Source organism: Silurus meridionalis, chromosome 3 (assembly GCF_014805685.1).
Source record: "Silurus meridionalis isolate SWU-2019-XX chromosome 3, ASM1480568v1, whole genome shotgun sequence".
NCBI classification, from domain to species: domain Eukaryota; kingdom Metazoa; phylum Chordata; class Actinopteri; order Siluriformes; family Siluridae; genus Silurus; species Silurus meridionalis.
The window spans coordinates 8,582,020-8,597,686 of NC_060886.1; the positions used below are offsets into that span (position 1 = coordinate 8,582,020).

Consider the following 15,667-nt stretch of genomic DNA (forward strand, 5'->3'; position numbering starts at 1 on the left):
AAGTCTTGGTTGCCATGGGCATGGATTTAAATTTTCTTCACTTTTTTAAGTTTGCCAAAAACATTATAATAACTTGTGCATGAATACTCATATCTGTTAGTAAATGCAGAACAGTTCTGTACATTTTCTATTTCCTGTTGCAGCTTACAGTAGTTTGAACGTGCATTAGTGGTGTTTTCGTTCATGAACAAATCAGTGCTGTTGAATTAATCTATTGAGCAAACGAATCGCTCTCGTTTAGTTTCGGGTCATTAGTTTTGTCCTCTTTGGTCCAACCCGTGTTAACAACATGTGTCTGCAGGGGCAAAACAGCACGTCTTCCATTGGACCCTTTGAAAAGACATGCCTCGTACTGAACTAGACTTAGTGTTGAGTATGAATGAGAGCGGGCGTGATTCTGGATGAACTGGGTCATGCGGTTCAGTACAAACTGAAGGAGCTTCTTCCGTGAACAATATGACTGAACCGGGACTCATGAACAAACTAATCGAATAGGCCATTTATTTAGTTTAGATATGGATCTCCCTGATTCAACAAGAGGAGAAGAAGGGTGGAGCCATGCTATGATTGTAGCTATTTGGACAAATTTCATATCTTTGCATGAAGAATTATCCATGTTTATAAATATATACAAATTAATGATGACATTACACAATAAAAAATGGCTGAAAGTTTTACTCAAAATGTCGCTGAACAAATCAGTGGATAAATAAAGAATGGAATCAAACAAATTCAGTTGCTGGAATGAACTGCTAAGGAGACCACTCAGCTACTGAGCAACTCAAAAACTTTGAGGATGGATTTGGACTACAATAAATATCAACAACTATTAAAGTGGCTCATGACCACAGGTTGCATGAACAGTTTTTCATTTAAGCACCTTTTACTGAAAACCTCAACAATGATGAAACTGTAATAAATGGACATTCGTGCCACCCAGATGAGGATGGGTTCCTTTTTGTGTCTGGTTCCTCTCAAGGTTTCTTCCTCATGCAATCACTGTGAGATTTTCCTTGCAAGGGTCGCCACTGGCTCATTATGGATAAACTTAGAATTATGAGGAACAAACGAATACACTTTTATTTAACTTTATTGTTGCTGTATTTCTGTAAAGCTGCTTTGGGACACAGCCTATTGTTAAAAGTGCTATACACATAAAAATGAATTAAATTAAATTTGAATCAACAGCGATAATGTGCAAAAACTTTAAACAGGCACTATGGTTTACATACAAAAGAACAGTTTCACCGAATGACAGCGTAGCCACTAGCGGTAATAAAAAACACAAAACAGCATTTGTTGCATATGAATCTCTGTAAGTCTGAAGTGAACACTGCTCTCTTTTGCAAAATAGAGACTGTTTACAGCTATAAAATCCTTTTTTTTTGTTTTTTTGTGGATCGTTATAGTCTAATATTAGATTTCCTGATACCTAGCAGAAATGTAGTTCCTGTGATGGATCATATAAATAGAACCTCAAGGCTATTTTTATATCATGCAGCATAGTAAATAATTATCATCAAATTAAGATAATGGGAAGATCAGAAAAGATATGTTTAAGATATGTTACTATAAATGCAGTATTATATACTATAGTATACTATTTACATTTTGTTTTTTGTATTTATTTTCGTATTTTGTATTTTAAACTAAAAAAAAGACGTTTTGTCTTTAAAAAAATGTGTATCTTCCTTGTTTACACTCGAAAGCTGTTATATAGTGATGACAGTAATAAACAGATTTCACCAGAACACAATTTGAAGGCTTCAGTAGGCATCTCCACCAGCTCCATCAGCCTTCTTGTGCCTACATGTGTGGTGTTTAAAATCAGTGCCTCATTCTGTACACTTCCATCAGTATGGAAGATCGTTTCACTCTCAACGTGATCATTATAGAATGAATGGTCCTAATAACATGACACACCATCGGCAGGCTTTATTACATTTCCTCTTGCGTGCTCAAGGAACAAATCGACCTCATTTCAAAAATAGAAATGAATTTGCACTTCGATTTCAAATACAACGTTCAAAGGGCTGGAAGAAGAGTGAAGTGCTTTTGTTAGAAGCTTTTAAAACTTCATGTCACACCTCAAGTGTAAAGCCAGGAAGAGTACGAAGCTCTATTTCTGTCACCATTACGCTTTTATACATCACTATGAAGACGCTTTTATATACAATCATCTATCTATCTATCTATCTATCTATCTATCTATCTATCTATCTATCTATCTATCTATCTATCTATCTATCTATCTATCTACGTCTGTCTGTCTGTCATGTATGATCTATCTGTCTGTCTGTCTGTCTGTCTGTCTGTCTGTTTGTCTGTCTATCTATCTATCTATCTATCTATCTATCTATCTATCTATCTATCTATCTATCTATCTATCTATCTATCTCTGTCTGTCTGTCTGTCTGTCTGTCTGTCTGTCATGTATGATATATCTATCTATCTGTCTGTCTGTCTGTCTGTCTGTCTGTCTGTCTGTCTATCTATCTATCTATCTATCTATCTATCTATCTATCTATCTATCTATCTATCTATCCTGTATGCATATTTACGTTTATTTATCTGTCTGTCTGTCTGTCTGTCTGTCTGTCTGTCTGTCTGTCTGCTTAAACACTTGGACTGAATTATGCACTGACCTAAATTAAGGTTAAATATATTTAAAATGTATTTTTAATCCTTCAAATCAGTGTTGAAGACACGCACTTGGCCTTTTTTAAAACGCTTAATGAAGGAGCTGCTGTGATTATCAGCCTTGAGGAATTTACATATGCTAAGCACTTGTTGGCAGCGTTCCGTTTCGTTCAGCATACTAAATAAAAACGATTTCTCAAAAAAGCATTTTGGATATGCATTTCTACATAGGCATAGATTTCACTATTTATATTTTGGCTTATCCATACAATAATTTAAATGTACTTACAGTATGTTCCTCAGTAACAGTTTGTTTATTTGTCTGTCTCTGGTATCTGTCGCACTCTCTGTCCTCACCAGTCAGTGACTGAGATTATCCAGGTGATCCTTTCTCTAACACAGACCTGGCCAATCTGCTATATACTAAATACACTGACTGATGTCTTTCTTAGGATACAGTGCAGTGTACACATTCACATTATTCAAAAAGCCAGATTCTCATATTGCAGAAAGTGTGTGATCACAGTTACATCATTGTGTCATAAATGCTGGAGCCAGATGGGCTGGTTTAAATATTTCAGAAACTACTGATCTCCTGGGATTTTCACACAACAGTCTAGCATTTCTACTGAATGCAAAGAAAAACCCACCTAGGGAGCAGCAAAACTGCAGGCAGAATTATCTTAGCATGCCTTTTTTCTTGTTTAAAATCTACAGTTTTTTGTGATCAGGTACCCAGTAGCTGTAGCTGAAAGGATGGAAGCTGATGTAGTGTTTTTCTGTTGTAGCCCTTTCACCTCATAGTTCAGAGATGCTTTACTGGTCACTACATTTACAGCATTTGGAAGGCACCCTTATCCAGAGCAAATAACAGTTATGTCATTTATACAACTGAGCAGTTTTAGGATTAAGGACCTTGCTCAGGGATTTGAACTCATTACCTTCTGATCATCTAAACATCTTAATAAAGAGAGTATTCACTAGAACCTTCCTATAAGCTCAAACCAGTCTGGCTATTCCCTTCTGTCCACTCTCAATAACAAAGCATTTCTAATCACAGAACTGTTGCTCACTGGGTGTTTTTTGTTTTTCGCATCATTCTGTGTAAATGCTTGATATTTGTTGTCAAGGGAAGTGAAGGGAAGTGAAGTCAAGTTTATTTTTATAGCGCTTTTTAACAGACATGGTCTCAAAGCAGCTTTTCAGAATTTAACAGTTAAGGTCAATGGTGTGTATTTATCCCTGTTGAGCAGTTATGGTGACTGTGGCAAGGAAAAACTCCATTAGATTTCATGAGGAAGAAACCTTGAGAGGAATCAGACTCAAAAGGGAAACTCATTCTCCTTTGGGTGACATTAAGAGTGTGATTATAGTCTTTAAACAATACAGAACACTGGAGAGTGAGAACTAACATGAGCACTGGAGTGTAAGATTATGAGTAATGTCCTTTCTAAGGTCTTATACAGTCATTTTTGGTTATAAAACTAGGAGCTACTGAGCAGAAGATCAGAGCTCTATAACTATACACTATACTGACAAATTTTTGTGGACACCAAAAGATTCTTACCTGCATTTTGAACATCCCAAAATCCCAATATTTTACCCGTTTGCTGTTATAATAATCTCTACACTTCTGTGAATATGTTCCACTAGATTTTGGTGAGAATTTAATGAAGCGGTTCATTAGGTTAAGATCATTGCTCTATTTCAGGCTACTTACTGTAATATCTTTCACTTGAGGAACAGGTCTACTAGTTCCAAGAACAACATATAGCTGGAAAATGTCCCAATACATTGTCCATTTAGAGTAGAGTATTAATGAAAAACTAATAGATGAAAAATGCCTTGACAGTTCTAAATACTGTTTGTGTACCTGTGATGTACAGCTAAAAAGCAAGAAATCATGATATAAAGAAAATGTAGAGGATACATGAATTGCTTTGGAGCTGTGTTTTTTTTTTTTTGTGTGTTGTTTTTTCATCTTCTTGCCATCTGTTTAAATTAGCTGCTCTGTATGTAAATGAAAAGAAAACACATAGCAGATTGTGTGTTAATTGCAGGTTTAAGCTTGAAATGGTTGTTGACGTGCTTCAGTAATAAAGAAGGCAAAAAGCTAAGCGACAGAATGTGTATGTGTGTGTGTGTGTGTGTGTGTGTGTGTGTGTATGTGTGTGTGTGTGTGTGTGTTTACTGAGTGTTTAAAATGTCTTCCCCCCTCCTGCTCTTCTTTTCCCTCCATCCCTTATTTCTGTTTGTAATAAACAAGTGCTTTTAAGCAGTATAATATCTCTAAATATTGCATCATCTGTCTTGGTTGATGTGACACCATGCTTCAATATGTCTGAGCTAGAACCTTTCTAGAGAGAAAGAGAGAGAGAGAGAGAGAGAGAGAGAGAGAGAGAGAGAGAGAGAGCACATGAGTGAGAGGGAGAAAAAGTAAGAGAGTAAAAAGCTGCAAAGAGAGAAAGAGAGAGAGAGAGAGAGAGAGAGAGAGAGAGAGAGATGGATACATCTGATCTTTCTGGATTTTATCATTGATGAACAGATTCAAGCCAGAAGGCAGGAACTGTAACATTTAGAGATGCTGTTCTGTGCCTTCAGTATGAGCTCTGCTGGAGTTCAGCACCCAGGATAGTTACAGCTGCATTGCTAATTCTGAACAGTTCAGTACCACAGACAGGGGCAGCAGCTCAACTGCTCAAATGAAAGGATACTTCTAAAAACCAGCCCTTATAACTGCAGTGTGCATTTTATTTCCTTTCATCCAAAACCACTTAGCAGGGAGACAGAATCTGATTAAAGCATGGGGCTACATATAGTGATGCAAGACGTTACTAAATTGCCAAAAATGAATGAAAAGAGCGAAGACCTGCAACAAATCACAGTTTTTGTTATTAGAGTATTAAAATAAAAAACAGCACTCAGAAGTGCAACTCCTCAGTAGCAAGCTACAATGATGCAATCTTTAATGTCTGGAGTCAAGCAACACACATAACTCTGAGTAAGAAGCTGTGACTTATCCATTGGCAGAATGCAGACTAAAGGCTCTTGTATAAGTGTTTGAAAGTGCATTTTATAGGTTTCTACAGTTCAAGCAACAGCTGAAATGCTTAATAAAATATAAATACTTAGATAAAAACAAGCAATTATGCAGATTGCCGATTTACTGTATAGTAGATTAGATTGCTGTAGATTAGTTTCAGTACAGAGCTAATGAAATACAGTTAACCAAAAGTGTAATACATATACACACACACACACACACACACACACACACACACACACACACACATTTTTTATATTTATTATATATTTGAGTAAAGAAAGGATGTCGCAAATAAATATGTGTTGCATTGAAGGTTTTAAATTCGTGTCTTATTTTTTTATTTATATGTTTAATAAAAATGGTCAAACAGAAATGCGCATTAATAAAGTTTGTGCTGTTAAAATGAATTTGTGAGGAATGGACGAAGTATTTCTTCTTTCTAGTCACCCAGGTGTACTAAAAAAAAATTAAATGGGAATATACTATTATTGTCTTAATAACTTGTAACAAAAGTGAGTACACACTAAGTGAACATGTCAAAACATGTCACTTTCACCTTCGGATTCCTCAGCAAGGCGGTTGTCATCTAGGCGGTGTGTTTGGGTTCGTGATTATGTTGGAAAACTGCCGCTCGGATCAGGGCATTATGTTTTGCTTCAGAATGTCACAGTAGATGTTGGAATCCATGTTTTCCTCAATGAACCACAGCTCCCCAGTACCAGCAGCACTCATGCAGCCCCAGACCATGATGCTACCACCACCATGCTTGACTGTAGACAAAAATTATCTTGATCTCATTAGACCAAACTACATGGTTCCAGTAATTCATGATCTTGGACAGGTTGTCTTCAGCAAACTGTCCAACTGAGTTTACTTGTGAGCCAGCTTCAGAAGACGCTTCCTTCTGGGACAATGGTCATGCAAAGCGGCAGTGTGCAGAGTATGATCTGAGCACTGGCTAGCGGACCTTCCGCTTCTGTAGCCTCTAAAGCAATGCATCTGTTTTTTGAAGCAGCTTCTGCACCTGACACACAGCACAAAGACTAAACTTTTTTGATGGACCCTTGTGAGGTCTGTTCCGAGTGGAACCCATCTTGGAAAACCTCAGTATGACCCTGTGCACTGTACTGTAACTCAGTTTCAGGGCATTACTGATCTTCTTATAGCTTAGACCATCTTTGTGGAGAGCAACAATTGTAATTCTCAAATCCTCAGAGAGTCTTTACCATGAGGTGGCATGTTGAACATCCAGTGGTCAGTATGAAAAAATTGTACTCAAAGCACCACATATTAACTGCTCTACTACAAGATACACAAATTTGTATGGTCCTGTTAAGCAGACAAAAATAGGAACATGATAAATAGGACATGTGGCTTTGCATGGTTACATACAGCTGTTATCACTTAGGGTGTACTCACTTTTGTTTCCAGTTATTTAAAAAAAGAATGGCTGTATGTTGTTATTATCAGATGAGAGTAACATCTATACTGCTGTACAAGCTGCACATTAACTACTCTAAAATATATCTAATTTTCATTTCTTCAATATTGTCCCTTGAGAAGATACTAAAACGCTTGCTGAAATGTAAGGGGCGTATTTACTGATATGATGGGCATTTATATATAAATAACACATTTCAAGAAGCGGAAACTGCACTTATTTTTCAACTTAATCCCCTGCTATATTTATACACTTATCCCAGCATTTAACTAATGACTGGAAAGATTTGGCATAAAAAGATCATCAGTATGCCTGAAGCATCTTAGGACAGCCTGCACCACCAGGGAACCACCACGACTCGAATCACTGATGGACAAACAGCCATCTTTGAAATTTCTTTAACATTCTAATGTATTATTGCGGCTAAGCATCTTATCACTATACTGTGTTTAAAGTCTTCTGTAGATATCCACAGGTTTTACACCTTCGTTCACAAGAAACGTCATCCACATGCTGTTTCATACATGCACTAAAACTGTTGTTTACCATCCTAATTAACGCTCTTTGGACTGGTCCACGACATGTGTGCCGCCTATCAGTAATAGGACACACTAGCCACTTTCTACTGCATGTAGTACCGCCATGCTAGCATCCATTTTTATACCTGTAAAAATAAAACGTTTGACTTCAATGCCCCTCTTATATGCGCAATAAAGTGTAGGTATAAGGAATTGAGTAGATATGGTGTGCAAATACAGTGCAACCTCGAAACTCAAGGGGGTTACATTTAATGACCCCTTGCGAGTACCAAAAAAATCACAAGGTTTTAACGCACTCCTTTTGATGGTTAGTTTTTCAAGGGGAATTGTACATTTACTGTACTATAAACTCAACAAAAATTGTGAATAAATGTTTTATTTTTTACTACTTTAAATAAATAATACCATAATAAAATTGTTTTTTTCAAAAATTTGTATGTAATTTATTAGTACAAACTCTGTTTTAAAATGTCACTCCGAACTTTCGAGCCACTCGCGGCTTCTCGTGAACTATCGGATTTTTCAAAAGGTGATTTTGTAAAGGTGCACTGTGCAGAGAAATGAGGTCAAAATGTCCAGTGACCATTAGGTGACAATAAAAAGATCACATTGTAATTATAAAGCCAAAAGCACAAAATGTTTTGAAAGCCACTTTGATGAAAATGACCTGTTATAACGGGTGTTTATGTTGATTTGGATGATGACTTATGTATGTATGTTTGTTGGCTATAGTAAAGTACTAAAGGTAAATTCAATGGCATTTTATAATGTATAAGATATTTTATGGAATCCTGTCAGAATACAGTTCTAAATGGTATTTCGATATATATATATATATATATATATATATATATATATATATATATATATATATATATATATATATATATATATATATATATATATATAGCGTGTTATTTGTAGTGTAAAACTAAATTGGGTACTTGAGTTTATTTAGCTAAATTTATGTTTCTTTACTGTCATTGCTTTGTAATCTGGTTGCATCCACCTATTTTGTGTTGGTTGTCCTTGACTTGTTTGTTGTGCATTGAAGTGCCTTTGCATGAAACTTATTTATGTACAGTACATTGGCAAGAGACTACAACATACCTATTTTCAAAAATATAAAGCACTTCTTTAAGTTTGTAGGATCTGGAAAACTGGTGTATGCTTCTGGTGTGGAAAAAAACTGCAAATTCTTTTTAAACAGAAAGGACCCTTGAAATGTTTATGTATGTCACTAGGTTTATATCATGAAATCCAGAGCACTCCTTATACCTAAAGCATCCTCACACTTATTTATCCCTGTTCTCATGTGAATTCTTTCTTTTTCTCTCAGGCTGGTTGCATGAATTGGCCAAGCGTCTGGGCACTCCATACATCCCCTCTCCCCTCACATCCTTCCTTCCAGATTCACTAAGGCCTAGCAGCCTGGATGGTCTGAGCAGCAACGTGACTCAGTGGAACTCCTCCAGCAGTGATGTAGTGGGGCCGGATTCTTCAGCAAACTCCAGTCAGTGGAACGTGACCGGGATGGGGTCGGGGGATGGTGTCAGCTCAGTGCTGGATGGTGGCCCGTCTGTGCGGAGCTCCTACGTAACATCACTTTACTTTGCTCTAAGTAGTCTAACCAGTGTGGGCTTTGGCAACGTCTCGGCTAACACTGACTCCGAGAAGATCTTCTCCATTTGCACCATGTTGATTGGAGGTGAGAAAGCAACAGGATTGCACTAGAACTTGTTTTTTAACCAATAATGTAATGCCAATCTTTGTTCTGTAGTCTAGCGGCAACCCTGGTGGTAGTTCCTCTAGTAGAAGCATTAACTTTAGCCTCATAAGATGACGGTGCATAACGGTGATCCTGCGTATTTGAAAGAAGGCATTTGTATTTTTGTGCACACAGGAAAGAAAACACAAAAGTATTAAGGGTTTATAAAAATGCTTACCGACTGTTCAAAACTGTTTTGGCTCACCTTTTCTGTGTTATATTTGAGCGTGTGCATTTTGCTACAGATGCAGTTTGCGAGCTCTGACTAGTGCACTCTCTGACCATCCAATCAAATGACATGAAAATGCAGATGTTACTGTACACCTGCTAGATGGCCTTGGTGTCAATAACTTTAAATCTGATTGGTTAAAGCCACAGCTTAAAGTTATATGTACTTTACTCTACACTGCTGATTCTGAAGGTCTTACAGCAGATTCCCTTAAACCTGGCAACACGAAATTTGATTGGTTAGAAACTCCAACATTAACAGACACTTCTAGATGCAGTCCAAGTAAAAGAAAAGCTATAAAATGAAACAAATAGACTACTAGGAATAATCTATTACATCTTCATAAAAACAAATATATATATACTGGTATATTATTAACCAGGAGGCATACTACAGACTGCTCAATAATCAAAAGCAATTGGAGGATTTGAGTTTGTAGGTTTTGAAGAGAACGCTGAACTGCTAAGACTTTCAGCTACGCAAAACACATTTCTCTTTCCCATAATCATATTAACTTAAAGCAGTACAGTGGAACATGTTGTGTCTGTGTGTCAGGGTAGTCATATTCGACCTCAGTTATTGCCACAGAGCGGAACAAATAACTATAAGCAAATCAAATCTGCAGTTGTTGGACATTCTGTGATGTGCTCTATTATACAGATGGTTTGCTGACTCATAGTTCGAGGGTAAAACCAGGAGCAGTTTTGTTGTTATCAGTAGCTGGAAGACCAAATAAAACACTGAGTACAATTTAATTGAAGAAACCCCCGCCTCCTTATTAGTAGAATGAAACCGAAAGCTGTGAGAACTAAATAAAAATGAATTAAGATGCTTGTTTCTGCTGCCCATCTGCTGGAGTTGTGGCCTTGAATTGCTATTCAGCTCAGCATCTAGATATCACATTTGCACAATGAGCAATGTTGAACATTTCCAGAAACAATTCTGTCCCTGATGACGTGATTGTGTGGCTAATTCGAGATGCACTCACCACGTGAAACACTTCTTGGTGCTCTTAAGCTGCGCTTTCAGAGAAATTCCGCTTTCAGCTTCAGCCTTGTCGGATCAGTCAAAAGCTTTAATGGGGCTGTGGGGGAAAGCTGCGTATGCTCAACATGTGTCTAGGGAAAATGTGTGTGTTCGGTGCACTAATGCTTTTCCATGCTCTCCATGATCATTATTTTAATTTGTGTTGGGAGGGCGATATGTGGTGTGGCACAATGCTGTTTTGTCTTTTGAATATTCAGTTAGCTCATTAACTGCTCCCACCCCCTGGAGCTGGACTCATGAATATGCACAGGCATGTGCGTTTTGACTGCTTTCCACCAGCGACTGGTGAGGATCATGTCATCGTGTGCACTTACGCAGCAAAAGTTGCATAACACACATTACGTGCTGCCTCAATGCATTAAGGTTCAGATGGAAAAGAGATGAACGATGTCCATTATATTAATTAAGAGCATTTCTTTTTAAATTCAAAAACAGCATTAATTAATAGAGTAAGTGTCCATTTCTGCCATAGAAAAAAAAAAAATCCTTCTCTATCAAGTTCAAGGTCATGTCACCACTCATAATAAGCAGTAACACAGAAATATGTTTGTGTTTTGTGTATTTGCTATAAGCTACAGCAGAGGAAATAGTTTACTGCAAGAGAAATATACAAATAAAATATTACGCTGTAGTACATTGAAACAGGCATAACATTATGACCACCTGCCTTATTTTGTGTTGGTCCACCTTTTGCTGGAAAAACAGTCCTGATCTGTCGATCATTAACAGCATTAACTTATTCAGCTATTTGAGCTACAGGAGCTCGTCTGTTAGATCAGACCACATGGACCAGCCTTCGCTCCCCATGTGTATCAATGTGCCTCGGCCGTCCGTGACCCTGTCACTGGTTCACCATTGTTACTTCCTTGAACCACTTTTGATAGATACTGACACTGCAGACCAGGAACATCCCACAAGAGCTGCTGTTTTGAAGATGCTCTGATCCAGTCATCTAGACATCACAATGTGGCCCTCGTCAAACTCACTCAAATCCTTATGTGTATGTATGTATGTGTGTGTGTGTGTGTGTGTGTGTGTGTGTGTGTGTGTGTGTGTGTGTGTGTGTGTGTGTGTGTGTGTGGAGAATGGAATGCTATAGAAGGAATATGGTACTGTTGGAAAAATATGAGGAATATTAAAGGAATATGTAGATGGGATAGTTTATGTTGAATATGTAGAACTCACTATAGACTGAGTATATTAAAGAATGAATATTGCATTACTCTGTATAATGTATTGGATAATACAAGAAAAAATAGTGTTGTACAGGTAGACCCCAACTTACGACGTGATAGCTATCGAAAAACCGGTCGTAAGTCCATCAGGTCGAGAAGAGTGACCACTCTATGATGACTCTCCAAAGCAGACATAAAGAGGCACTGTAAACACATTTACACACATATATATATATATATATATATATATATATATATATATATATATATATATATATATATACAGTACAGACCTAAAGTTTGGACACACCTTCTCATTCAAAGAGTTCAAAACTATGAATTAACACATGTGGAATTATATATGGAATTATATACATAACAAAAAAGTGTAAAACAACTGAAAAATGTCATATTCTAGGTAGTAGCCACCTTTTGCTTTGATTACTGCTTTGCACACTCTTGGCATTCTCTTGCTGAGCTTCAAGAGGTAGTCACCTGAAATGGTCTTCCAACAGTCTTGAAGGAGTTCCCCGAGAGATGCTTGGCACTTGTTGGCCCTTTTGCCTTCACTCTGAGGTCCAGCTCACCCCTAAACCATCTCGATTGGGTTCAGGTCCGGTGACTGTGGAGGCCAGGTCATCATCATTTCCGAAATGTCATAAGTCGAGTGGTCCCAGGTTGGGGTCTGACTGTATACTGTAGACAAAATATGTTACTGTATGAGAAATACTACATGAGGAATATTTCTGTGTGCTATAGAAGTTAATGTTGCTACACATGTACAAAGACAATATAAAAAAGAAAAGAAAAAAGGTGCATTTTACTTGTCACATACTTAAAAGCACAGTAAAATTCTTTCTTCACATATCCCAGCGATGTTAGGAAGCTGAGATCAGTCATGTTACAGCACCCCTGGCAACTTGACAAAACTTGGGCTTCAACTCCTGACCTTATTCTCAACCTTTACCATTGATTCATCACTCTTCTCTATAGGAGGAATACAGCAGTAGTACTGAGGAATACTGTACTGAGGACACACTAGGAGGAATATTGTAATACATAATATGAGTAATAGGATACTATAGAAGGAATATTGTAATATATTGCATGGAGTGTAGGGTACTATATGTGAACATGTAGCTGTCAAAGGAATGTTTTGCTATTGGTGGAATACTGTAGTTTACTCAGTGGTGGACAAAGTACACACCCCATGTACTTAAGTTAGAGTAGAGATACAGTAGGTAGAATATTACTCCAGTAAAAGTAAATGTGCTCCCTTTAATCTTTCATTTGAGTAAAAGTACAAATGTTTTTGCTTTCAAATGTATTTAATGTATATGATTTATTATGGCTATAATGTTCCTTGATCACTCTTGATCAAGTTTATATGTAAAGACTCTAATGTTACTCTTAGAATGATATTAAAGAAAATAAATTAATAGAATGATATTAATGAGTCAAACACTGATTGATATTTATTTAAGCCCAAAACCTCCTTTTCAACTACTTAAAAAAAATCGCACAAATAAGGCCACGGGTGTTGTGGCAAGAGTTTCTTCCATCATTTATTCCTCTCATAATGTTATACTTGCAGTTGAACTGACGCTGAACTGTATGTTTGTGATAAGTAGATTCCACCAAGCTTGCCGTGTTATTGACCAATTAAGTTTTTATCCTCATAAATAAAAAGGAACGACTGATTTCACAAAATGTAGTTGAGTGAAAGGTAAAATATTTGCGAAGTCAAGTTAAAGTAAAAGTCCCCCAAATGGAAATTATTCAGTAAAGTACAGATACGAGAAAAAATCTACTTAAGGACAGCAACAGATTACTTGTTTATTTACTTCTTACTGTCCACCACTGATATACTATATAAAGAATAGGGCACTGTAGACAGAATATTTAGCTATATAAGGAATACTTCAGTAGACTATATAGGAAATAGGATACTGTAGAAGGAAAAATGTTGCTATAGTAGGAATGTTATAGTACAGTAAATGAGGAATAGGGTACTATATTAAGAATATGTTGCTTTCAGAAAAATAGTGTGTTATAGTACATAAAGAATAGAATACTGCAGGAGGAATACTGTAATATATAGCATTGGCTATAGGATACTATACAGTATGTGAACATGTTGTTGTCAGAGGAATATGTTGTAATAATAAGAATGTGATACTGTTGGAGGAATACTGTAGTATAGAAGAGAAATGCTTTGTGTTTTAGACTCATGAGTCACACCAGTAAAAGGCAAACACTTGTTTCTTTTTTCTGGTTATATGGATCTGTGAATGGATCAGCCAATATGTGATTGTCTATATGAAACAACAACAAGCTCAATTGGAATAGAAACCTTACACACATGCTTAGGCAATGCTTATTTCTATATTGGATAATATCAAATTAGAATTCTGTGTATTTTAACTCACAAATAATTATAAATAAATATTTTTGCTGCTACATAGGGAAAAGGACACAATAGGAAGACTTTATTTAGTATATGGTAGTAAAGGATGTAGAAAATTAAGCTATAAAAGAAGGAGTTACTGTAGTTGGAATGTGAAGGGAAAAGATCTCTTATTCATCTTCAGGTTTAGTTCTGTTTCGAGTCTTGGTCCTGCTCAGGGTCCCAGTGGCTCTGAAGCTTTTCCATTGTCTCAGCAGTGTCCTGTCTAAGACTTTCCCAGCTTCAAACATAAAAGGTGTAATGGATCAGCTACATCTCCCCCAGAGGATAAATTAGCAAGTGTGAGGGAAATTGTGAAACATTACTCTAAAGGTCTAAGGGGCTTGAGAAAAGCAGAGATGCTGTGCTGAGTTATAATGAAGCATAAAGCAATCATGGGTGCAGGAATAGAGTTCGATTTAAGATGTGGAACTGAGAGAGGAGAAAGTGTGTCTAAGAGCGTGGGCCTGATTTTAGGACCATGTCCCGGAGGCTGGCGGGAGGTGGAGACAGCTCGATGCAGCTGAGAGACACACAAACCAAAATTTCTGAATCTGCCACCACATGTGATCACTAGAGGCCATTACTCTCCCATCCAGCTGACAGCTGCTGTGCCACCCACATGCAGTAGTCTCTCACACACACATATGCACACACCCATTTTAGCTCATAGGCAATAGAGCTACCATACACACTGTCATAAACATCCACATTATAGCAAAAATGAGCAAGTACACACTGGTAATTATGGTAACAGTCAATAGTAGCACAGAACTTGTCAAGCACACACATATACACACCTAATACCTGCAGCTCATTAGTTAGAGGTCTTTACACCTACATGTGTGTCCATTGTTTTGAATAACAAACCCACTGGAGTATTTAACATCTTTACAACACAGTCGTTTATAAACCACAACTCAGAGGAAGCCAAAATAAATTACATTTAAGGTCACAAAGTAGACATTGAATAATTGAAAGAATTCTCTCAAGCAGTTTATTTTTTATTTATTTTTATCTGCACTATAAGTAGAAATCTTTTCTTTTCCAAGTAAAAAAATAAAATACAATTTTACCAGAAGTAAGAATATGCCAGATCAGTATTTGAACCGAGTATTCAGAGCTGAGGATAAGGGCATTTGCCAAATGCTTTAATTGTAAACGTAAAAAGGATGACACTGGTATGAAATGATTTGGATTGTATTGAATCAGATGTCTATTTTTCAGTCAAATCCAGCTATTATGTCTTATAGACATATCTTGCCGGATTTTGTTGTCTTCTTGGCTGTTGTAATAACCTCCTCTCTTATATATATATATATATATATATATATAT

The 15,667-nt window shown here is 36.9% G+C and overlaps 1 protein-coding gene across 1 annotated transcript in view; it reads left to right on the forward strand.

Annotated features, from left to right (window-relative positions):
* The window catches only part of kcnh3 (potassium voltage-gated channel, subfamily H (eag-related), member 3), a 162,026-nt gene that overhangs the window by 114,528 nt on the left and 31,831 nt on the right, over positions 1-15,667 (forward strand). Inside the window, exon 8 of the mRNA XM_046844916.1 lies at positions 9,006-9,374. Within this exon, the coding sequence (XP_046700872.1) occupies positions 9,006-9,374 (369 nt within the window). The remainder of the gene's footprint in view (positions 1-9,005; positions 9,375-15,667) is intronic.